General features: G+C 41.6%; 1 protein-coding gene across 1 annotated transcript in view; it reads left to right on the top strand.

The window, feature by feature from the left end:
* LOC109901364 (sodium/potassium-transporting ATPase subunit beta-1-interacting protein 2) overlaps positions 1-25,439 on the top strand; it is a 155,791-nt gene extending 130,352 nt beyond the window's left edge. Inside the window, exons 5-7 of the mRNA XM_031837120.1 lie at positions 14,412-14,472; positions 19,008-19,089; positions 22,681-25,439. Coding sequence (XP_031692980.1) covers positions 14,412-14,472; positions 19,008-19,089; positions 22,681-22,690 — 153 coding nt within the window. The 3' untranslated portion in view covers positions 22,691-25,439. The remainder of the gene's footprint in view (positions 1-14,411; positions 14,473-19,007; positions 19,090-22,680) is intronic.
* The last annotated feature ends 1,251 nt before the right edge of the window (positions 25,440-26,690 follow it).

The raw sequence follows: 26,690 nt of genomic DNA, 5'->3' as shown, positions 1-26,690 counted from the left end.
ATTTCCTTGTCATGAACGCACCCACCATTTTTTAACATAACGTTGTTCCCTAAGTCTCATTGTTTTTCTATTACTTTCTTTTTTAACATCAGAGCAACAGAGCAGCACCTTGTGCTAATGAGGTTTCCCTCAAAGCGGAGAATTGATGTAGGGGCCTAATCCGTTCATTTACAACCAGCCTAGACATTAGTATGGCTGTACGCATCATTACGCCATGAGGAAGCCTCCGTCTCAAAGTAATTAAATAGAGTTGTGTCGTAATGAGAAGCCTGCAGTGGATGAGACTGAGAGAGGATTGGAATCAGTGGAGGATCTTTTTATGTTACTACTCCACTGTTCTCTCCTCGCCTACAGTCCTCCTTGTCTTTGTCAGATTGAAACTCTGAAGGACTCTGTTTTGCTATCAACATCAGACAGACAGGCTGGTAGCTACGGTAGATAATTAAGATGTTTATTGGCGCAGTGACCTTTCACCGGAGTAGTGTAAATAAAGCCAGCCCAAGCTGTTTGCGGTGGGGTCACTGTGACACTGTCAACATGAGACTGTTGGGTTAGATGGCCCTTAGCTGAGGGACCATATGTTATTTTCAGCTCTGGGGTTGTGAGATTCTGTGAAACTGTGGTGTCTCACCTCTCTTTCTCCACATCCCATCTACAATTACACTTTGTTCCCACCAGCCTAGAATGTTATTATCTATGGATCATGTTTTAATGTTTCCGAGAGAATCAGAGGAAAAAGTACTGAGAATCTCATATCAGTAAACATACTCTTGACTGTGTTCTTCAGCTCAGCAGTGGTCCACCATGCTCTGGGTGTGTAATCACACAGCACTGAGTGGGAGTTGAACCACTGATGATGGTTAACACTATGGATGTCCTCCGTCTCACCTTGGCCACCACACTGTGGCGAGGTCCGGCCATTTTGCTATGCACCATCGTCTGCTGCATGAACCTTTTACCGTGATGTAAGCATTGAGGAGAAGATAGCATCATGGTGGAAAAACAAAACTGTTACTGCACAGAAACCATCACAGTTTACCAGAGAAATGTACAGTACAGTAATACTGTATGCCAACAAATGCAGAAAACTGTAGGTCTCTGAACAACCAACTGCTTTTTCACTAGCTTTGCTACTATGATAATTGTTTTGTCTATAAGAACGGCTGCTTATCAATCATTATCTGCAGTCAGATGAGGAGTGCAGGAAGTCGTTGCTGTGTTGCCAGGCAGATTTCTCTGTTCTTCCTTCACACTGGGAGGGAGAGAGAGAGAAGCAGAGCGGCAAGGCAGTACACAGAGCCACAGAGAAGGGCTCCAGCAAACGCCACCACACTACTGGGGTCTAGGGGAGAGCCTGAGGGAGAGGGGGGATAGAGAGGGGGGTGGCCAGCTCACATGGCTGGATGAGCGGCTAAATGAGCTGTGTCCGGCATACAGTAGCATGGCTGATGCCTCAGAGGTCCGTGACCAGTTTCTCTAAGAACAGCAAGTTGTGGAAGGTCATGAATCAGAAGAGGATCCACGTTCACTCTAACAAAGCTGTTAGCTGTGGAATGATGAGGCTCTAAAGGTATGACTAAGTATTCTATTTAAAACATGTGCATTGACTGTGTTTGAACAATGACATGGTTTAATGTGAGAGTAACCCTGATAGGAAATGTGAGAGTCAATTCCAGACAGTGCTGCTGTATAGCGGCTACTAAAAGTTGCACATATACAGTAAAGGCAGAGCTTCATAGAGCCGTAAGGGGACTGGGTCTGTACAGAAGAGCTAACTTGTCATCCACGGGTGCTTCCTATGACAGGAGCCATAGGACTACATTATATGTAGTAGGCTGAACTCCTGGCTAGTACCACTTACTGTCAAATGTTAACTTTACAATTATGCCCATGCTCCCATATCCAGAGTGACATCTCATAGACTCGCACAGACTCGCACAGACCCGCACAGACTCACACACACACACGCACGCACGCATGCACGCACACACGCACGCACGCACGCACACACACACACACACACACACACACACACACACACACACACACACACACACACACACACACACACACACACACACACACACACACACACACACACACACTGGAGTAGACAGCTCTTACTGTAGGAGACAGCTGTTGGAGTCCACAGGCCCCTCTACTCCTCCATCACATCCTCTAACCTGTATAGACAGACAACAGGCATTCTGAGCCCACGGCCAGAAGAGACACTTTAATGAATGAGACTATTAAACATAGCTATGGTGATGTGCTTATGAGAATATTTTTAATGACACTTGTAATGAATCACACCTTGTTTAATTACATAGTGCCCTCTGACAGTACTGTTGCAGTGTATTTTGTTAGGTATTCAGAGTGGGTCTTTGAATGTGAGTGTAATTGTTTGTAGAAGAGCTTAGGCCTGGGTCCATTAGCTACAAGATTAAAGGGACGCACGGCATACCCATACATATAATACATTCAGCCATCACTCAGGCACTGTGAAAGACCCCTTGTTTAGTATTTGCCTGGTTAATAGTCGAGCTCTTTGCAATATTACTTACCCTGTTGATTAATTAGCATGACCTCCAAGTGTTTAAACAATGTCATTGCTGCTTTACAGCTGTGATCTATTCACAGAGTAGTGGAAATACCTTGCTTGTTTTATTCTCCATATGATCCCACCATTTTAATTTTAATTTATTTTCCCGGGGTTTGGCATTTCTGTCATGATGGGATGAGAAATTCTCTCTCTCTCTCCTTGTCTTTCTGTCTTCAGACATTCATTTCTATTCTGCACCTGAACCTCCCTCTCTCTCACTGCCTCCAATGTTCATTTCAATGGCTATTGTTCAAAGCTGTGTCTGGCGCGGATAACAGAATGGAAAGATGGGTATCTGTAGAGAAATCACTATTGAAGACCTGGCGGCTGGGCTCTGGGTAATATAAAGCAAACACTAAGGCCAATTTGGTCAAGTCATTTTAAGAGGATTGGAGGAGGTATCAGTCATGGTGGAGGAATCTGTTCCTTTGATGCATCGGTGAAGGAAAAACACTTTGCCTTCCAAATCTTCCAAGTCTCTGATTGAATCTCGAAGTATACAAATTAAACAAAAAGCAAAGGCCACAGTGATAGATGAATCCAATTCATTTAGCCAGGATAGGTGCTTTGCTCAAATTGCCACATCTTTTGACAATTTGTTTTTCTTCCCCAAAGACTACACTTGTTTCATGCCTGTGCATGTATAGAAAGCTATTTTTTATGCTGTCAGTTCTGTGAATAGTGAATGCTTTAGCCCCTGGAGTAAAATGAATCAGCTTTGACAGTGGCCAACACCCTGAGGGAAGTGAATCCATTTGCTTCATTACATGTCAGTCCCTGAAGACCCACACAGAGACCATGGCCGCACAGAATTGCAATCTTAGACTAATTGTTGTATTGAAACAGAGTCATGCTCAGCAAATCATTCAGCAGACACCCGTCAGTCTGGCTCACTACGTTGTTATCAGAGGGGCTTCAGTATCAATCTCAGGTCCCTTTCAATCTCTCTCTCTCTGTTCTTATTCAAAGCCTGTTTCTCTGTGTCTCTCTCTCTCCTGGCCCACCCCTGTCCTCTTCCTCGTCCTCTCTCTGTGAGAAGGGCTTGTTGTTGTAGAATAACGGTGTGGACCTGGGCTCAGTGACAGGAGAGCTGATATTGTCAGGATCTCTGACTTGTCAGAGCTTCTCATCTGATAAGCCAGAGAGAGCGAGATTGGCGGCGAAAAGGCGGGTGCCTATTTTTCAAATGTCAGAAACGATACGGGACGGTGCTTGATGGGACCCCGCGAGCTGCGAGGGTACAGTGTTTCATTCCACTGCTTTAATGATGAGAGCCCCCCCCCCAACGTCCATATCACTGAGCTGGACATGATGAGTCTGCCTCCACCCCACTGAGCTGATTATTTCCAGGGCACAAAGTGGATAGATGGCACTGCACTGGTGCTGATGGGGCTCGGCCGTCATTGGGAAAGCATTGTAGTGACACTGACGCTGTTAGTAGCAGCGTACGGCCTCGGTCACGACACAACATCGTCAGAGTAAAAATAAATGGCTGTCTATCATTGTGACATGTAGGACATGCCGTGGTGATGTTTAGCTCAGCCGCATATGTTTTGACACAGGGTATGTTATTTGTAAGCTCTCCACTGTCACAGTAGGGATATACTGTAATGTGTTTGAATAGAATAGCAAACAGCCTTGGTGTGTGAAGTACTGTATGTGTATGATGAAGATACAGTATGGGTTGTATTTTGTGGCGCTCTAGTTACAGGAAGCACATGTTCTCTGGGGATACAGTTAGGGAATAAACATGTTCCTAATGTTTACTGTAGCATTAAGATATGTTAAGATATTCCGCTTTGTGTTAAGAAGGCCTTTGACCCTGCCTATTTGACCCTGCCTATTTGACCCTGCCTATGTTACTTGACGTGTTATAAAATAGCCATGAGGGCTTTGGGAGGTCACAGGAACAATTAGCAAGAAGTCACGCAAGCTAAGCACCAAATGGCGTATTTTTCCCCATGTGTCACGTTCTGACCTTTATTTCCTTTGTTTTGTATTTATTTAGTATGGTCAGGGCATGAGTTGGGTGGGCAGTCTATGTTTGTTTTTCTATAATTTGGGTATTTCTATGTTTCGGCCTAGTATGGTTCTCAATCAGAGGCAGGTGTCATTAGTTGTCTCTGATTGAGAATCATACTTAGGTAGCCTGGGTTTCACTGTGTGTTTGTGGGTGATTGTTCCTGTCTCTGTGTTTGCACCAGATAGGACTGTTTAGGTTTTCACACGTTTCTTGTTTTTGTAGTCAGTTGTTCATGTGCACATTTATGTATTAAAAGAACCATGGACACTTACCACGCCGCATATTGGTCCTCTGATCCTTCTCGCCTCGCCTCTCCTCTTCGGAAGAAGAGGAGGAATTCCTTGACACCATGACCCTCCTATATAGGGGAAAGATGTGAGATAGATTTTTCTGTTGTCAGACAAGCGATCAAGCTTCACATAGGTGCATCACACTTTACAATTAGAAATACACAGATACTCAGGCACATATTGAGGTCAAAACTAGCATTACTGTAGCTTTACCATCTTCTCAGGCCGATATTGTAATGCAGTGCGTGTTGGTGGCAGGGAAGTCAGATGCAGGAGAATGAACTTGGTAAAAACGGACCTGTTTAATAAACATTCAAAAAACCTCTGAAAACCAAAGTATACAAATATAACGTAATAGGGTGCAAAACCCGTCGCACACCAGAACAAATAACACACCTACATACAACAAACAATCTCTGACAAGGACATGAGGGGAAATAGAGGGTTAATGAATGGGATTGGAACCAGGTAGACAAGACAAAACCAATGGAAAATGAAAAGTGGATCAATGATGGCTAGAAGGTCCGTGACGTCGACCGCCGAACACCACCCGAACAAGGAGAGGGACCGACATCGGCGGAAGTCGTGACAGATATTAGCTGGCGTGCCATTAATTTGGAGACTTTAGACTCAGTATACAGAGCAAGCATCTACTGAAGGCTCTCAGGGCTCAGTACATTATAGAGGGGCCATATGCCGGCTTGGTATTCAAACAGTATTTTGGCCAAGATCAATGGAGAGATGTCTGAATGTATTATAGTAAACAAAGAGCAATTCTGCTCCAAGCTCAGAGATTTGGCTTTTACATCAAGCAATCAATGCCTGGACAGTGGCCACATAATGATTGTCAAGTGATAGAAAAGTATCTCTGCAAAGCCAATAAGGTTAGCCAATAAGACCAGAACCAATTAAGCAGAGGTGTGTATTTTGAGATGCTTTGCCAGAGGTAAAGCACATTATCTAACCCACCTTGGGTCACATCCATCAATTCATTACTGTAGTCATGTGTGGTTGTGGGTGGAAGCAGCATCAATGTAGAAGGATATTATGGAATGTACCTTTAATGGTCTAGATCAGGAATGGGCAACTTTGATGGGGTGGGGGCCACAAAAAAACAGAACTCTAGCTGTCCGCTAGACTACCTTACCAATCCCCCAAAACAATTGCGGGCATGGGACAATTAAGTGACTGCTGATGCACAACCAAATGTCCAATTATTACTCTAACGCTCAACAGTACGTTGAGACCTCGACTGAGTTCTAAAATGTGTTGTTGAAATTGGTCAGTGCGCCTACGAAAGGGGGACGGTGCTCCCAGTTGCCCGTCCCTGTAACCATGACCAGTGAAAATGAGAACAAATAGTCCTCTCCTGTGTGAGTTACCGACCAGTGCAAACCCAATAAAGGTCATTTCACCGCAACCTTCCGTCCGTCAACATACATGCAACAACATGTCATGTAACCAGCCTATTCCTGTTTCAAGATGGACTCTTTGCCAACAGGAGTGCACAGCATGCATTCAGTCCTATTTGGCCATGGTATGTTTGGCCCGGGCTTGTGAGACTTTTGATGTCTGTCTCAGACGTATAAAGGAGATGGGAAACTGTATGAGGGGAATCATTGTCAAACACTTCACAAACATCTCTGTGTGCTTGAAGAGAGTGGGAGGAAAGCACCAACCATGTGTTTATTGTGCTGTTACACTGCCATGTCAAAAAGCGACTCATTCTCCCCAACAGTTAAGTGCCTTCACAATTGTGAAAGTGGAAAATTGGGACTGATGTGTGTAGTTGGAGAATCACAGTAATCTCAGAGGAAGCAAAGCCTTCTGCTTTATATCTGATCATTTGGTTTGGTACCACTGAGACTGTGCAACAGCTATCCTGAAGTAAAAGAGCTCTCTCCTGGTACAATGCATTGATTGATTGTTATCTCTTTGGATTCTCTAGAAATAGCAGGGCAACCAAACAGGGCATATAACATCATTAAAGATCATTATGAATAATTGCTTTAGGGAATGACTTAATAAATATGACCTTTCAGTAGAGAGGGATGTGTTTAAACCACGTACTATTTCAACATTCAGTGATTCTGCTAAAGATGCATAACCCATTACCTTGTTTGCTCAAGAGATTCAGACTAAATGTTGAATAATCCTTCATATTAATTCATTTTTAACCTAGCGGCTTAATATTGATTGCCTGTTGCTTAGACATATTACTTTCATTTGTGTTATATGCTGTTTTCCAAAGCACACATTTGGCTTGGAATCTGTCTGGGGTACAGGCCAAGATACATGCTTCCCCACATATAGCTTTGAGTAGTGACCATCAGGCTTGGTTGAGAGTAAAAAAACAGAATAGTTTAGGGTTTCTTGTACATACCAGTCAGATAAAAATGCACCTCGACAGAATGGTCTGGTTTGGTGGAATCTCTCTTTACTGTGTGTGTGTGAGTTATGTTCTTACTTGAAATATTTAATGTTTCAATTTCTCAAAACTCTTTCAGGTGAGTTTATTTTGTATTTATCCTGCCATCCTCTTTCTGGCAAATGTGGCCATTGATATAAGAGGTAAACTTGTTTGAAAGCATTTATGATTCAGCAAGAAAGTTGGTAGACATTTTATGCATTCTCATTAGAATTTTGACTTGACACATTTTCAGTTAAAAGCATGTGATTAATTAACCAATTGCATTGATTCCAAAATGTATTTCTAATGACACAAATGAGGAAAGGAGTTTATCTGCATCCCAAATGGAACCCTATTCCCTATATCGTGCACTACTTTTGATCAGAAGCTGGACAAAAGCAGTACACTATATGGAATAGGGTGTCACGATCGCTGTCTTGACAAAGACCGGACCAAGGAGCAGCGTGCCGAGCGTACATTTTTTCTTTATTTCTTTAAATGTTGCCAACAAAACAACAAACGCGACGCTCCGTAAGGCTATACCTGCATCAAACGAAGACAACTACCCACAAATACAAAAGGAAAAAAGGCTGCCTAAATTTGATTCCCAATCAGAGACAACGATAGACAGCTGTCCCTGATTGAGAACCATACCGGGCCAAAACATAGACACTAAGAACATAGAGTTTCCCACCCGAGTCACTCCCTGACCAACCAAACATAGGGAATAAAAATATCTCTACGGTCAGGGCGTGACATAGGGTGCCATTAGGATTCACACTCTATCCTCATCCATTATGTACAATGTTTTACACTACAACCTACAGTATATACATCTATCATTTGACCTCTTTGCATTCTCTCCTCTTATAAAAAGATGCCCACCAGCTGAAGGCTCAATAGAGAAGTCAATGAGCTTGGGCCTTGGTCATGATTAAGGAAGTAAAAGGTTAATTTAGCAACCGAACAAGACCAATGCCAATGTGGAACTCACACAGCACAAGCTCAGGGGGTCTTTGCTGTGGAGCCCCTCCCTCCACCATAGGGAGACTAATTCAGATGAAGAGCTGGGTGTATTTAGGTCCCCCAAGGAGGGTTAGAATGAAGACAACTGAATTGGTTTCTGCTCTAAGGGTGGCAGATTACTAAAGACACAGAGGTTTATTTGGATTAGACCTAAAGAATGGTCCCAGCTCACAGATGAAAGTCAGCCCTTTGTCTACATTACATGAAAGCTAATGAATTCCTCAATCTCTTATTTTCTAAGGATTTTAACTGTCAAACGATGATTCACTGTATCAATGTATAAAAACATACACCAGGGGAAATTCACTCGTAAATACACTAATGAGTATATTCATATATTAGAATAACACAAAGTAGCTTTGTAATAATACTGGGTTCATACTGTGTACTGTGCAGATTAAATGTCTTTGATGGTTGTGGATGTGTGGGGTGATGCTTTGCCATCTTTGAATTATCATGAATACATTTGCTCAGAGCCCATTTTCCAAATGTTCTCCAGTCTTTTGTTCTCAGTATGGGGTTAAATACTAGGGAAACATTTCAGCGAGGCTTTCGCTTGTCCTCAATCTTTCTGTGCTGTATTACACAGTGTGTGCAGGGCCTCATTTAGAGTGATGCATCAGTCTGCCATCCACAGCATTTACCCCCAGAATCTCTGATTTGTGGCAAACAGAAAACCTTGTTTTATAGGAACTGCTGAAATGCCACTTGGCTTTATTGTGATGAGTAATAAAACACACATCAGACCCTTAGTATACTCTGTAAATGCCTCACATATAAAATCAGCACTTCCCTAAGCCAGGTCTGGTTTTACAAGAGTCTGTATGCCAACAGTTGTCCTATTTAAAAGATTTGATGGAGTCAATGTACTTAGATGTTTAGCCTTGATGACATGGTGTAGCTTGCTTCCATTTCCTGGCGATGCAACCCCAGTAAAAAGCTAAGGTTCCACTAAAAGGTTGTTTGATGGTGAAAGCTGTCAACTGCCAATGACCAGTTGTTGGCATGTTAAGCAGCCCCGGCCCAGTTTATAAACGCGAAAGACCAAGGCTACCCGCAGCGGGCCAGAGAACGCAGGAGGATGGAGTCAAGGACATGTGAATTACCTTATGCATAAGCTGAGCCGCACACAGTTTGAAATGGGAGTCTACGCTGAAACAGAAATAGGTTGAGTGATGCCACACAACACCAGGAAATTTATTAAACTATGTGATTTCGCACCACTTTTTATGAGGAGATAGGTTAGCTGGGGAATTCCATCCACATCAATTACTCTATGAGGGACTTTTGAAGTTACATTTTCCCTGCCGAGCTCTAATATTGGAGGGTGAAATAAAAGATCTGAGTATTAATAAAATGTGAGGTTTTACTAGGCTAGGTTCCAGGATTTTTACACAAGCAGCGTCATGTTCACAGCACTAGACTTGGCACAGTATCCAAAATGCAATACCCCACTCTATGATTCTGATGTCAAACAATCCATATGAAACCCATTTTTGACAACAAAGAATATATATATATTTTCAATGGTATTTACTGTAGAGAATGTTTAGTCAATTGTTCTCTGGCTGAATTGGTACATTCTAAATGAATGGGCCCGTTCTGAAAACACTCCTCCTCCTCCTCCACTCCTCCTCCATTGTCATGTCAGTTGAATTTCATAAGTGCTGCACAATTTAAAGTGGAGAGCCCTCTGTCTCAGCCCTCAACACTCCTTGACCTTTGGGCCGTGATTTGCATGTGATCCATCCATACAACAGCACCCTCCGACTATAATAAGGCCAACATGTGAACAGTATCCCACCAGTGCAAAACATGTCACTTACTCAGTGTCGTGGAGGACACAGTGTCATGGCTGTCAGCTGCACAACAGAGGAGACTGTGTCTGTTCATTTACAAGGCTCCTGATTCAATCAGTCTTTGAACAGTAACACAATCAGTTATATCCAAAGTCAACTGGACAAAGCTTCCTTTTAAAAGTGACAGTTATGAATGTAGTACAGATGTGTGTCTCACTGACTCTCGCCTAAACAATAGAGAATGGCTGTGTTGTGCGTCTGTTTATAATGCTTGCGTTGAGAGCAGTCATGCTCCCAGAATTATTCTCAATTATGAATGGTTTTCTCAGAAACTCTGCATGTATTATTCAGATTTATAGAGTCAAATTTTAACCAACCGTCAATAATCATCTTCACAGTGGAATTTCCTATGGAGTAAAACAGCTTGTGTTTAAAGGAGCCTTTATCATAGGAATACCCAGGTTTATTTACAGGAGACAAATTAGGCTTACACCCTGTGACATGGTTCTAAACGAGATACCTTTGGCTAATCAGAGGAGCTGTGTGTGTGTGTGTGTGTGTGTGTGTGTGTGTGTGTGTGTGTGTGTGTGTGTGTGTGTGTGTGTGTGTGTGTGTGTGTGTGTGTGTGTGTGTGTGTGTGTTGTTTTTTTTGTCTGGTAATCACACAGCAAACAAAAACAGCAGCTCCTTTGTTTCACCTCCTCAGTGCTCCTGATGGGTAAAGTGTGCAGTGGTGTTATGTGTGGCGGGGCCGGCATTGTGTGTGACTAGTGTCTGTGAGTGTTGGACTGTGCTCCCAGCCTACTGCAGAGACAGAGTGTGGGGCGGGCACATTATTCAGAGTAAATGAGAGCGTCACCTTGAGGTATTCCCAGAATCTTAAATCTGGGGTTGCTCAGATTTGTAACTGTGTCTGTTTGTGGCCCTTAGACTCCAAACAATGCCTGAATATGAGGACGGCACACCCACTATCTACATGGCTGTCCACAGTACGGTCTCATGCATGGCCTCCTGTCTGACTGAATCCTCTGTGACATTGAGAATGTCCATTTCTCTCCACACACTGACCACAGTCAAAATCCCAGCTTCCCTATTGCCCAATCCAATCAGAGACCTCCAATCACTGGCCTATGAAATTACAGGCCTAAGGAGGAGCGGGGGAAGAGAGTAATATTGTTGTGTTCTGGGTTTTATTAGTGCCTAGAGCAGGGATATCTAGTATGCTACTGTATTTCTCTCAGGATAAGCCTCCAATTAGATTTCCTATGTTCCTATGTTCCCTTGGCTTTCTATTGTTATACTTAATCCACGAAATCTTCATATTAGGTGACACATTTTAAATACAGTCTCATTAAGAACCGCCAGGCCCACATTATTTGATACCGTCCATTCGATTTTTTTTAGGCTGTGGCTGCGAATACGGAGTTGTCGTCCCCGGACCCTCTGGAAACCTTTTTTCTCAAAGCTACCAATCCGGATCGCGTTCTGCGCATGTGTTAATTTACACACATTTTGTTCTATGTAGCTGCTGCTCACACTGCTGCTCACACTCCACCTCCATTCACATTTCTCTCTTTACCCACCCTCTTCTGAACCATTATGAAATAGCCAATGTCTCTGCCTCATCTGAAGAGCTGGAATAAAAACCATGAGGCGATTTGAACAAACATTCAAGGCCATTATGAAGGCTACAACCTTCTCTGTCTGTTGTAACAGATATTGCAGTTGCATAAGCACATTGCATTGGAGTAAAAACAATCAACATTTTGTGTGATATAGGATAATCTTTGTAGCTGCTGCCATATCGCAGCCACTAGCCAGAGTTGCTGAAAATTAACACTAATACTTTGACTGCCTGTCTGCCTCCTGCTTAGCCAATGTTTGTATGATTAAAAAATAATATTAAATCACTAATTAGACTGCGTGTCTGTGTCTTGCTTGAATTTGATATGCCTAGATAGCTGCATGTAACTCCCCACTTGAGTTTTGCATTGGGGCAAATGACAATCTGCGAGTTTGTACAAACATGTTGATCATGTCTTTTGTGTAGAACATGTAAATAGCTGCATGAAGACTAACTCCCCTCCTGAAAAAAGAAAATGAAATTGTTGTTATGCCTAATAGCCTACTGAGGCATGGAATTCAGTAGTTGGAACATGTCGACCATGTCCTTTGCGTACAACATACATTTTTGTAGGCTACACCAGACAAAGGCGTTCATCGCCGATCAAGAAAGGAGAAGAGGCAGCGGAGCAGCTAAACACAGCAAAAAAAGAAACGTCCTTTCACTGTCAGCGGCGTTTATTTTCAGCAAACTTAACATGTGTAAATATTTGTATGAACATAACACGATTCAACAACTAAGACATAAACTGAACAAGTTCCACAGACATGTGACTAACAGAAATGGAATAATGTGTCCCTGAACAAAGGGGGTGGGTCAAAATCAAAAGTAACAGTCAGTATCTGGTGTGGCCACCAGCTGCATTAAGTCCTGCAGTGCATCTCCTCCTCACCAGATGTTCCAGTTCTTGCTGTGAGATGTTACCCCACTCTTCAAACCAAGGCACCTGCAAGTTCCCGGGCATTTCTGAGGGGAATGGCCCTAGCCCTGACCGTCCAGTCCAACAGGTCCCAGACGTGCTCAATGGGATTGAGATCCGGGCTCTTCGCTGGCCATGACAGAACAAGGACATTCCTGTCTTGAAGGAAATCACACACAGAATGAGCAGTATGGCTGGTGGCATTGTCATGCTGGAGGGTCTTGTCAGGATGAGCCTGCAGGAAGGGTACCACATGAGGGAGGAGGATGTCTTCCCTGTAATGCACAGCGTTGAGATTGCCTGCAATGACAACAAGCTCAGTCCGATGATGCTTTGACACACCGCCCCAGACCATGACGGACCCTCCACCTCCAAATCGATCCCGCTCCAGGGTACAGGCCTCGGTGTAACGCTCATTCCTTCGATGATAAACGTGAATCCGACCATCACCCCTGGTGAGACAAAACCGCGACTCGTCAGTGAAGAGAACTTTTTGCCAGTCCTGTGTTGTCCAGCGATGGTGGGTTTGTGCCCATAGGCGACGTTGTTGCCGGTGATGTCTGGTGAGGACCTGCCTTACAACAGGCCTACAAGCCCTCAGTCCAGCCTCTCTCAGCCTATTGTGGACAGTCTGAGCACTGATGGAGGGATTGTGCATTCCTGGTGTAACTCGGGCAGTTGTTGTTGCCATTCTGTACCTGTCCCGCAGGTGTGATGTTCGGATGTAGCGATCCTGTGCAAGTGTTGTTACACGTGGTAGCACTGTGAGGACGATCAGCTGTCCGTCCTGTCTCCCTGTAGTGCTCTCCCAGTACGGACATTGCAATTTATTGCCCTGGCCACATTGCAGTCCTCATGCCTCCTTGCATCATGCCTAAGGCACGTTCACGCAGATGAGCAGGGACCCTGTGCATCTTTCTTTTGGTGTTTTTCAGAGTCTGTAGAAAGGCCTCTTTAGTGTCCTAAGTTTTCATAACTGTGACCTTAATTGCCTACCGTCTGTAGTGTGCATGTTCAATAATTGTTTATGGTTTATTGAACAAGCATAGGAAACCGTGTTAAAACCCTTTACAATGAAGATCTGTGAGTTATTTGGATTTACCAATTATCTTTGAAATACAGGGTCCTGAAAAAGGGATGTTTCTTTTTTTTTCTGAGTTCATGTAGGCTGCAGCTACAAAAAAATCCCTGAAGATGCGCAGAAACCTCTATATCTTTAGCCACTGCAGATTGGGATTACAGAAAATCCAGAACCACAGCCTATCTGTTTAAAAAATAAATATGTATAATCACTATTTGTGAAATGTCTCTTAAATTATGTTTTCTTTTACCCCATTGACGATGCAGGGATTCTTTTTTGGAACATTGTTTATGTGCCTCTGTTTTTCAGTGTCTCTTCAACGTCTCTATATGACCCATTTCATAGAGCAGTGTGATACACTAGACGCTGTACTAACACCTGTTTCCTCAACACAGAATGTTTTCCACATGGAGATGCTCTTTTGATCTCTCAATCATTTTCTACTTTTTCTCAGTGGTGGCTCATGTTTTCCCACCAATAAGTTTGTGTAGCTCTCTTCATCTCTTGAGGGCATGGACACAAACATCTATGTTTCCTTCACTGATTGTGCTATTCTAATTGGTCCCCTTCTCACTGTAAAATGTCACCACTCTCCAGAAAATGTATTTGATTACCTTTCCCCATTTCTCTTTTTCAGCTTGTTGGGTTCATCTATGCCTGTTATGTGGTGAAGCTAATCTCGGAAGAGGAAGACAGCTGTGAGTATTGCCTTTCAATTAATATGGTAGATCTATGAGAAATATGGCTGATTCCTACAGTCACACTTTTTATGGTGAGTCATTTCCCTTTGCTTGTTATAATGATGACTCAGCCAATTTTAAAAGGGCCATCTCACCTCATGTGCCTTAGTGAAACACACATATTTTATTCATAAGCTTTACCTGACCAATCACATAACAGTAATGAGCCATCTTCCTGGACTCGCTCCATGATATAATAACTAAAGTGTTTATATCCAGCTACACTCTTAGAAAAAAAAGGTGCTATCTAGAACCTAAAAGGGTTCATTGGCTGTCCCCATAGGAGAACCCTTTGAAGAACCCTTTTTGGTATCAGGTAGAACCCTTTTGGGTTCCATGTAGCACCCTTTCCACAGACGATTCTACAATGACCCAAAAGGGTTCTACCTGGAAGCAAAAATGGTTCTACATGGAACACAAATGGGTTATCCTATGGGGACAGCTGAAGAACCCTTTTGAACCCTTTTTTATAAGAGTATAGATACAGTATGTCTGGCTCAAGGTTGACATTTCTGTATTCCTGTGTTTACAGAGTACTTTATTTACTCTAATAACTGGGCATTGGCATGTACATTCCTCATCTGGTCGGATCTTTAAATTTAGCCAAGTTTAATGCTCCAGCAAACATTTGGATTTAGATATTGCTGGATTTAAACAATTTATTTTATTGATCCCAGGCCCAGCTGCTTGTGGATCCTAGCCTTAAAGGAAAGTGTGGGAAATGTCCCCATTTGTTAAATTCAGAAAACATTGCAGCACAGACCCAGTCAAGTTGCCTTGTTCCAAAATGCATGAATTATTCTCTTTGGCCGCTGCCTCATTTTTTAGAAAAGTTATATTAGGACAGGAATGAGTTTTTGTGTTATTGTCATTTATAATTGATATTGATTGCCGTAATACATGATTACTTCTCCTTGTTACCGGTCTTGCTTTGTAAACATAGTATGTGTTGGAAAGAATGCATTTGCCAAGTACATACTAGATCAATACCATTTTTCTTCTAGCGATCTCTCTTGCATTCTCTCCATTTGCAACATTCATCACCAAGCAACAGACATAAAGAGAAAGCAGGAACGAGAGGGGATAGAGAGAAAAGTATAGAGAGGGAGGAGGTCACATGAGGCGACTCTACATGCCTTCTCTGTCATTTGGGATTTTTTTTCACTGCATTAATTCAATTTTTATAATTATAGTTATTAAAATTGACTGTATGGTTGGTACAGCAAGCCTTTATTAAGAGAGCTCACATCGCCTAGGTCCCAGCACAATACTGTTGGTGGTTGGTAGGTTGAAAATACATATCCAAATGCACTGAAATTATACCTGACTACTGGTTAGTGTGGTCACAACAGAACATTGTATGTGTCACGTTCTGACCTTAGTTCTTTTGTTATGTCTTTGTTTTAGTTTGGTCAGGGCGTGAGTTGGGTGGGTTGTCTATGTTCATTTTTATATGATTTGCTATTTCTGTGTTTGGCCTGGTATGGTTCTCAATCAGAGGCATCTGTCAATCGTTATCCCTGATTAAGAACCATATTTAGGTAGCCTGTTTTCTATTGTGTTTCGTGGGTGATTATTTTCTGTCTTTGTGTATGTCACCAGACAGGACTGTTTCGTGTCATTCTCATCTATCGTTTTTGTTGTTTTGTTCGAATATTCATTTTCATTAAAAGGCATAATGAATACTTACCACGATGCACCTTGGTCCTCCTCTCTTTCTCCCAACGACGAACGTTACAGTACGCCCATTACTTGTCAACAATGCAGATTCTTCCTATGGCAAGATTTTAATATAATTGAAGAAGGCTTTGCGTCTGATAACATGGTAATGTTTCCTAATACAGCTTCAATGTACAGATAGTACATTTTATATGGGAGCTATTATGAGAGACATAACTGAGAGATTCATAGGGTGTGCAGTGAGGTTGCTCCCTCAGGCTAGAAAAAAAATTGAGTGAAATAAGGGATGCAGCGCTTAGTAGACTATTTCCTCTACATTTAGCATGGGAATCTGAGTGTAAAAAATGCAGCGCTTCTCCTGGCTGTGCTGGAGCCCCTGTGAGACAGCCAAAAGGCAGGCAAGAGTGCTGAACCATGACCACAACCGAATGTGAGTCTCTCAGCTACCTGAGATTGCCTATCAGACCACAGCGCTCTCTCTCTCTAAAAGAACATCTCCAGACATAGCTTTCCCGTCTTTAGAGCCCAAATGTATCCTTCCCTGCCAAAAAATGGGGAGTACCTCAATTTGAAATATTAAAGAGCACATCTTGAATAAGTAAAGGATTCCCTCAGGCATTGTTATGATAAAAGTCATTTGGGTCCAAATTAAGAGCAGGTTCTATTTGCCACTCAATAATGGCTGTTAGAAATGTGCCCTTCAGGGAAAATGAAGCTTTAATTGGAATTTTCACTTGACAATCTCGTTGATGTATTTGATGTATTCCAGAGTTGAAATTTAAAGTACCTGGAAAAAGCCCATGAAGGATAATACTATATTTGCAACGTAACAGAGGAGGTTTGATGTCCTGCATGAAATGATTGCCGAGAGACACTGTTTAATTTGCCCAACACAAAGGAATAATATTATCCAACAGTGTTCATATCCTCCAGTGAATGAGAATGGTATTGATGGTTTGATCCCTGGGACATGAGGAAACACTGATCTGGGAGCTGTATTGGCTATTACAGCTCCAATTAATATAGTACATGAAGCACCTCAGAGAAGGTAATGAACAGCTAAAACCAATCAACACGCTCACTCCGTAATTACACTTACTATCAAGGGTAATATCCCAGGGTCCATTTAAAAGAAAGGACAGTATTTAAAATGATTTAGTCTCCAAGAGAAGAGGAGAGAGAGAATGAAGAAGAGGGAGGGAATAAAGGTGCTAGAAGTACTTTTTTTGCATTTATAACAAGTAAATGAGAATACAGCTTCCTCTGTTGGATTTGCAATCAGGGTCAGTGTACCAGTAAGGTGGAACCTCATGTTGATTGGCCCTCGGCGGCATTTCACTTGCCACTGCGTTGTCATACCAACTTGTTGTGACTGCTTAAGACAAAACAATTTGGAGACATAGACCAAGTCGTGCTGACTGCTATTCTTAACACTACTGCCATCAAACTGTCCCCTATATCTTATAAGGCCTACTTAATACAGCACAATCATTATGTGTGTTACCTCACCAAGAGCTTCTTTTTTCATGTTAGCATGGTAAACATAAGTAGCCGGCAGGCATTTAACCATTAGGGCATTATACACAAACATTATTCCCTCCACCAAAAGGAAAATATGAAAATAGCTTTTTTATAAAACCATAATGGTTTGCTTGTGGGCAAAATATTAGCATTTACTCTTCAGAACAATACTGAACATATACACTTAGGTGCTGAAGCTACATTTACTGAAACTAAATAAACAACCTTGTGATGCGAACCTTGACCTTTATTGTATCCTTCATACAGTACGATAGCTTGGGACTATAAGGTTCTATCTGCAAAAAGATGATTCTGAGATAATTGGCTTTAAAGTTCCGAACCATCATTGGTTTGAATGATGTCAGCAATTTTTTATCTTGTACTCTTTTGAACTTAATAACATGAATTGGGGTATTTAGAATACTATATACCTAGAGAAAATTGAACAGAACAAGGGTATGTCAATAAGAACATTTTGATAAAAATGCAGATAGAACCTTATAGTCCCAAGCTTTCGAGTTAGCATTTTGTTGAAACTGCCTGATTGAGATGTGGCCAGTCTCCAGATCTTAAATTGTACACTTTCTGTCTTATCGCTGCAGGTCCTCTGATAAGCCTGATCAGAGTACACAGGTTAATGCCTATAATGAGGGCCAACAAGGATTTAGAGCTTTTGGTGAACATTCCCTAAATGTACCATTATAATGATGATAATGCCAAACCTTCCATCACCTCCCATTCAAGGCAGTAGGGAAGGAAGGGGGCACTCATCAGCTAATCAGTCTTATCTCAGTGTTTCGTTTGTCTTAGAGACAGACTCGGATGCATTAAGACATCGGATCTTATCAGAGGCTTTAGTACCTCCGTCTTTTTGGGTTAGGCCCAGATACCCAGATCTGCTGGGGCTTGAAACTGCTGGCAGGCCTCTGTGGAGGGCTGGGCCCTAATCCTGTCCAGTTTGTATTCTGTGTGATCTGCAGCATGACTCCACTGCGGATATCACCAATACCCAGCCTTTAGATGGTCCAGACACTGATTATCTACTGCCTGGGATTATCACAGACACAAGCAGGCACACGCTTATTTAGAGACACAAAAGCACACACACACACACACACACACACACACACACACACACACACACACACACACACACACACACACACACACACACACACACACACACACACACACACACACACAGAAGCACACACATACAGAAACACACGCACGAACACAAGCCTTTGTTTGATCTCACAGTAACCAGATATCCTCTTTTTCTTTGTCTCCAGTTGATTTTATAGGAGGGTTCGACTCCTACGGTTATCAAGGGCCTCAGAAGACATCCCATTTGCAACTACAACCTATGTATATGTAAGTGCAATGTAGCTACATCTCTTCACACCTGCTATTACAGTACTTCTGAAATGTTTTCTCCTGGCACCAAGACTTGTCTTGTCTTGGTGCCAAGTTCACTATGTTTTCACACTTGAGTCTATAAATTGGACGAATAGGACTAGCCTATGTGAGGACATTATAATGTAAGGCAGAGAGAAGTCTCATCTATAAATAACGCTAGTGTCAATACAGATAAAGAAATAGCTTGGGTCAACAATGAGGGAGGGAATGTTTGTATCTGGACTAGAGGTCGACCGATTATGATTTTTTTTTGTTTCCAGCGCCGATACCGATATCGATTATTGGAGGACCAAAAAAGCCGATACCAATTAATCTGCCAATTTTTTTATATATTTTTTTTATTTGTAATAATGACAATTACAACAATACTGAATTAACACTTATTTTAACTTAATATCAAACATCAATAAAATCAATTTAGCCTCAAATAAATAATGAAACATGTTCAATTTGGTTTAAATAATGCAAAAACAAAGTGTTGGAGAAGAAAGTAATATGTGCCATGTAAAATATGTGCCATGTAAAAAAGCTAACGTTTAAGTTCCTTGCTCAGAACATGAGAACATATGAAAGTTGGTGGTTCCTTTTAACATGAGACTTCAATATTCCAAGGTAAGAGGTTTTAGGTTGTAGTTAATGTAGTATTTATAGGACTATTTCTTTCTATACCATTTGTATTTCATATACTTTTGACTATTGGATGTTCTTATAGGCACTATAGTATTGCCAGTGTAACAGTATAGCTTCCGTCCCCCTCCTCGCCCCTACCTGGGCTCGAACCAGGAACACATCAACAACAGCCACACTCGAAGCATCGTTACCCATCGCTGCACAAAAGCCGTGGCCCTTGCAGGGCAAGGGGAATAACTACTCCAAATCTAAAAGCGAGTGACGTTGGAAACAGTATTAGCGCACACCCAGCTAACTAGCTAGCCATTTCACATTGGTTACACCAGCCATTAGGCTGATAAGCTTGAAGTCATAAACAGCACTGTGCTTGCGAAGAGATGCTGGCAAAACGCACTAAAGTGCTGTTTGAATGAATGATTACGGGCCTGCTGCTGCTCAGTCAGACTGCTCTATCAAATCAGACTTAATTATAACATAATAACACACAGAAATACGAGCCTTTGGTCATTAATATGATCGAATCCAGAAACTATCATTTCGAAAACAAAACGTTTATTATTTCAGACATAAGAAACCGTTCTGTATTTTATCTAACGGGTAGCATCCCTAAATCTAAATATTCTTGTTACATTGCACAACCTTCAATGTATGTCATACTTACGTAAAATTCTGGCAAATTAGTTCACAATGAGCAAGGCAGCCCAAACTGTTGCATATACCCTGACTCTGCGTGCAATGAATGCAAGAGAAATAACAATTTCACCTGGTTAATATTGCCTGCTAAACTGGATTAGTAGTTATAACTAGTGATTATGATTGATTGTTTTTTATAAGATAAGTTTAATGCTAGCTAGCAATGTACCTTAGCTTCTAATTTATTTGCGTAACAGGCAGGCTACTCGTGGAGTGCAATGGTTCGAGTCTTGGACTAGTTAACTGTGCGATTGCAAGATTGGAACCCATGAGCTGACATGGTAATAATCTGTCATTCTGCCCCTGAACAAGGCAGTTAACCCACAGTTCCTAGGCAGTCATTGAAAATAAGAATGTGTTCTTAACTGACTTGCCTAGTTAAATAAAAGGTATTTAAAAATCTATTTAAAAAAAAAAATAATAATCAGAAATCGTCGCCCAAAAATACCGATTTCCGATTATTATGAAAACTTGAAATCGGCCCTAATTAATCGGCCATTCCGATTAATTGGTCGACCTCTAATCTGGACTCCTGAAAGGTTAGGATTTGCTTGAGACGAAATGAGGAGAACACAGGAAGAGATGTTCAAACTTGAAAGGATTTCCCTCGTTGACACTGAATGGATCAGAGATATTATTTTATAATCCTGTGTACAGTGCAGGCCAGTCAACATATCACACACTGGGAATAGACAGTAATCCACTCCTACTGTATAAAGAGTTATCCTCAAACGCTAATCTCATAGGTATGTTGAACTGTAGATGCACAGTGGGAAGAAATATAATTTTCACAATGACAGTGATCAAAGTGAGGATGATGCTGTTCATAATGCAACAAACTATTAACTGCACTGGTTAGATATAAAGGTATTACTAATATCTGACAGGATAAAACATCCACCAGCTATACAATGTAGCATCAGCTGCTCATAGGGGAACTACTGTTTCTTTAAATGTCACCCTTTTATCACATGGGGGTCACATGAGGTGATTGTTTTGGAAATGCATGGCAGGGGTCCAAGCTGTGCTCATGGCCTGGTGTGCCAGATGAGCCCCACCGTGGCAGGAACAGAACAGCTTGGGAATCCCCTGCCTGCCTGCCTGCCTGCCTGCCTGTCTTGCCTGCCTGCCTGCCTGCCTGCATGTCTGTCTGTCTCTCTCTCTGTGGAGCACAGGCGTCAGCTGACTGGCCCAGCTAACCCTGTGACTCTAACACTAGGAGGGGGGACAAACTCTGTGAAGTCATGCCAGGATTTGGAGCAGGGTGGTGACATGTCTGCTGGTGGGGAGAGGCAGGGGGGTAACAGCCGCATGCCCAGCCTAATGCCTGTATTAGGATATTCAGGGTGACTACAGTGAAGTGTGTCTCCTAAATCTTAACCTGCTGTCTGTCACTCTCAGCAATGTATGGAAAAACAACAGGGAGGGGACAATGAAGTGCACATAGGGGTGTGTGGACATTTCCCATTGTGTCTAATGTGAATGGAATAGGATGGGTTGTATCTGGTCCATTGTGAGATCAGTATTGTACCGTCTGTTATTAGCTGAGGTCAGCTGAGTTCAGGTGGGAGTCCTCTGTCATTTAAGGGAGTAGGGTTTAGAATTGTACTCAAGGTTATTTACATCTCAGTAGTTTGCCAACATAACTTCTCAATTGTGTCATGTAAAAATCTGCTTATCCAACTCAATAATAGTTGGGCATATAGTTGTCTAATTCCAGGGCATATCACCTTGCTGTCATCACATTATACAATACCTATAATTACATAAGAATAATTTCCTGCATTGCTCAGGGGAAAGCGTATTACTTTCAGTAGGTCAGCATATAACACATATGGCAAATGATGGATTTAAGGGACTTGATATTTGTAACACAGGAGACTGAAACAAACAAAAATGCCATTAAGAGCCATTCTGTGGTTTTATGGCACCCAGTAGGGAAGACAATAGAGATTATTAATCATGGACACCAAGACAATGGTGTGGTAGAGGTGCTACACACCATCTTCAATAGCCAATCAGTCTTCACAGCTGATACCCATTAACAATAGTTCTTATTGGATGTGACAAGATCTTTGGAGAATAGTGGCAGGTGCAATCATTCTCGCTTTGTTTTCATGCCGAGTTTGTTTTAGCATGAGCACACAATATTAGCTTATATTTGAATATATCTGTGGTATTGTGCTTTATTGACACTAATTCCTTTTCCTCTTTCTCTTCCAGGGCAAAGTAACGAAGGACAGCTGCCTTATGTACCAATCAAATAGAGAGCTACCGTTTTAACTTTTTGTTTCATTTCGTAAATGTCTTAAAATAATACAGTGTCTTACAAACTGTGTGGAGGAAGTGAGACTCTACACTTTAACCTCAAAGACTCATTAAAAACACTGGATTTCCTTTGTCTCTCTGCTCAGCCTCTGCTCAGTGGAGTCACAGTCTTGGCCTGGACGAGGGGCCAGGCAGGGGCAAGAACACCCTCCTATGGCTGTGTTGACCTTACAGGATGCATATCTCTCCTCCATACTGGTTCTTGCTCTCTTTCTGACAGCTGAATGACTGAAATATTAAGGGGGGAAAATTGCTTTGATTTCTCTGGACAGAGTTCAAATGGATCAAGATTCCGGACAAAGGGAATGCCAAGTTCTGAGAGCACTAGTTAAGTGATGTCGCAGAGTTTCAATGTGTTCTGATTAACTTGATTAGAAATACTCTTCACTTAAACAATGTTCAATAACTGATCGATATGGTTTCAGTCATCAGAAGTAGTCCTATTGCCCATTCTAAAGAGTTGAATAGAAATAAATGTACATGTGAACCATGATGTGTTTACAATACACTTTGGCTGTTGGAATTCCGTCTTGAGTTGGGCAATTGCATGGGACAAAACTTTGAAATGGAAAAAGCAACCAGTTGCTTTTTCTTATGATGGATGTATTTGTCTTGAAAGTGCCAAGAACAATAGTTAAAGATGAGTTAGACAAAATATTGGATGCTATCTAGAGATACATATTTTTGGAGCTAGTCTCGGGGACATAAGTTCAAAAGTTACTTTGGGGATAACACCATATTTGTTTGCATGAGGTGTCAACATCTGTTGAATATTTAATCTCTGAAAGCACTGGATATTATCCCAGACTAGGTAGAGGTAACAGTTGGCCTTTCTGCAGCTGTCTTTGCGCTGTAAGGTTGTGTGAAATTTGTGCTTTTCTAAGACAGAGTGGAGTCTTGAGTCTAATGATAAAGAGAAAACTAAATGTAACTTCTTTAAATTCTAGGCATTTTTTAACATGTGTGACAGTGTTTACTCTTTTATAGTTCACTAATAAGTTATTATGTTGTGTATAAGTGGGCCTTTCTTTTACTCCTAACTGTACAAAGTGTCAAGGGAAACCTTGGGAACAATATCTTGCTGATAGTCTGGTGTGAGGACTAGAAGGAGATGTGTGGTAGAGTTTGTGCTGTGGCTGAAACGTTGTGGTTTTGTCTATTGGACAGCGCGGGAACCCCGAACCAAACAGGACCGCCTCAGTTCTGTCATTATCGTCATAGCATCGTCATACTGTAACTCTTCTACTGAATGATAGCCCTGTGAGCATTTTTTTGTATATCTCCCCGCTAAATCCTTCAGCTTTGTAGACCAGAACTCCATATCATAGGACCTCTCTATGTTTTCTATTTCAGTGGTGTGAATCTGTTGGCTCTTTTGTAAATTAATGTAACACTAACAGGCCTTCCAAGATCTAGAATATTCAAATGGAACCTCGAGATGCATAAAATGCTCTTCTAAACTCAGCAAGTTTTCCTTGCAACATTTCTATACACTTTACGAACACTCAGCACCAGTTGAATATGTCCCGTATCAGTGAACTTTGGCAAAAAAAAGCGTAATTAAACTGTTGCCAGCAGCACAGTTACAGTCACCAACGCTCTAGATAACATGAAAACAGCATAACCAGCTCTGCTAGGGGGAGTAAAATTGTCAGAGTGAGGTGTTATCTTATTTGTCTGGAAGTAGCTAGCAAGCTAGCCAACATTAGTCTAGTTCGCTTGGGTGATTGACTGACGTTCTGAGGTCAAAACACTCGGATCAAACCGACTCATCGGCCAGAGCGTCCAGTGTGCGCTCTGAACGCTCCAAGAGCGTACCTCTCTTAATTTACGAACGTACAATCTGACAACGCCCTGAGCGCACTCTGATTCCTAAGCATTACCATCTTCATAACATTTGTGTCTGGGACAGTATATTGGTATTCAACTGTGTAAAAGCTATATGATCGCTAGTATGCTTCCTTGCATAGTAAATCCAAGATTACACCTATTGAAGAGTCAGTTGTGTTTTATCAGTGAGTTGTTCTAATGTGAGTGGCTGGCAAAGGAGGCTGGTGGGAGGAGCCATAGGAGGACAGGCTCATTGTAGTTGCTGGAATGGAATGGTATCAAACACATCACACATATGGAAATCATCAGTTCCATTAACTCCATTCCATCCATTACAATGAGCCTGCTGTCCTATAGCTCCTCCCACCTGCATCCTCTGGGGGATAGTGGATGTATACACCGGTTACTGTCACCCTGTGTCAGATAACCCAGTCTGAAATGTTGAAGACCAACATAACTTACTGCTGCAATCTTACATGACCCCTTCATTCACAGAGAGGATTCAACGTTGTAAATATAGCATAACATTTTCGACCCAGATAAAGTTTTTGACAATATGTTATGTAAGATCTGAATTAAAAATAAAATAATTTGATTGTATATGGCATTACAGTATCATAAGTTCCTATACATTCAAAGGGAGCTGTGTATAATACTGTTGCAGGTACTCAATTGCTCATTGTAGTACATTCCTGAATACTCCATTGGTTGTTTTGTTTGGGTTCAGCGCTGACTTCTACTTCTCAATAGATTTAGCAATTTTCTATTTATGTTACTTTTCAAAATGACTGTAAATATAATAAAATCAAACTGTGGAAAAGGCCAATCCTTTTTCTCATTTGTTTTCTGAGGACTCACTTCCTGCAACGTCTGATGTAATCACTGACATCACACTTTCTAGTCTCTCATCTGAACAGCAATATGTATTGATACAATAATAGTTAGCTATGCCTAGCAACAGCCTTTACCGCCTGAAGGTATCATTCATTACAATTTCCTACGGTATGTGAGGCAAACTGTTGCCAGCCTCACCTGGTCATCCAACCAAGACAGCAGCATGGGGAACAATGTTTGAAACAAATATCAGACATACTGTAACAACTTACAGACATAGACAGACCATAAAAAAAAGTTTTGTTGTAGACACACATTTCAATTACAGAAACATACAAGCGTCATAGATATATATATTTTTTTTAAACGTTAAAAGCACAAGTATGTAGGAGTGAGACTGTAGCTGGTATTTATTTTCTGAACTTATCAAAGAAGAACAGTATACTATGACCGAAATGGTCATAGTATATCACCAATGTTTAAGCCTATGTAGAGTCAACGAAGACCAGCCAATAGCACTATAGAGATCACAGTGGTGTTTCAGATGGGTTTGGTTGGTAATAAACCAAAGAGCTGCATGATACACGGAATCAAGTGCCTTCAGGGTAGTGCTTGAGGTCTGCATATAAATTACATCACTGTAGTCTAAGACGGTACGGTGTGCATTCCTGTCTGTCTCTTTTCTGGCCTCCAAAGAAAAACAAGCCTTATTTCAAAATGATCTTCTTTACCAGGTTTTCAACATGATGAGTGAAGTTCAGCTTCTCATCCACCCAAACTATAGAACTTCCTTCCAAGCTAGTAATGACATGGTTTTCAGAGTGTTTAGTGTTGGAAAATACAATGTATTTTGTTTTAGAGGAATTCGAACAAGCTTCAAATCGTACAGATTCTGTTGAATGATGTTAAAAGCTGTTTGAGCATTTTCAAAAGCCAAAGTCAAACTGCTGCCACTTGAATGGAGAACAGTGTCATCCTCGTAAAAATGTACATATGCTGTCTCAATTTCTCCCCATGTTGTTGATCTAGATCATAAAAAATGTTCAATGTTGCTGCAATAGTGCTGTGGCTTGACCTGAAACCTGATTGTATACCACTCAAAATATTGTTTTCCTGGAGGTAGGCCTTAAACTGCTTATTGACTAGGGACTCTAATCATTTTGCCAAAACAGACCATTTTGATATGGGCCGATAGTTATTCAGTATAGTGGGATCACCTCCTTTCAAAAGAGTGATTTCAT

The sequence above is a fragment of the Oncorhynchus kisutch genome, linkage group LG12 (assembly GCF_002021735.2).
Source record: "Oncorhynchus kisutch isolate 150728-3 linkage group LG12, Okis_V2, whole genome shotgun sequence".
NCBI classification, from domain to species: domain Eukaryota; kingdom Metazoa; phylum Chordata; class Actinopteri; order Salmoniformes; family Salmonidae; genus Oncorhynchus; species Oncorhynchus kisutch.
This window is presented reverse-complemented; position numbering and strand designations above follow the sequence as displayed.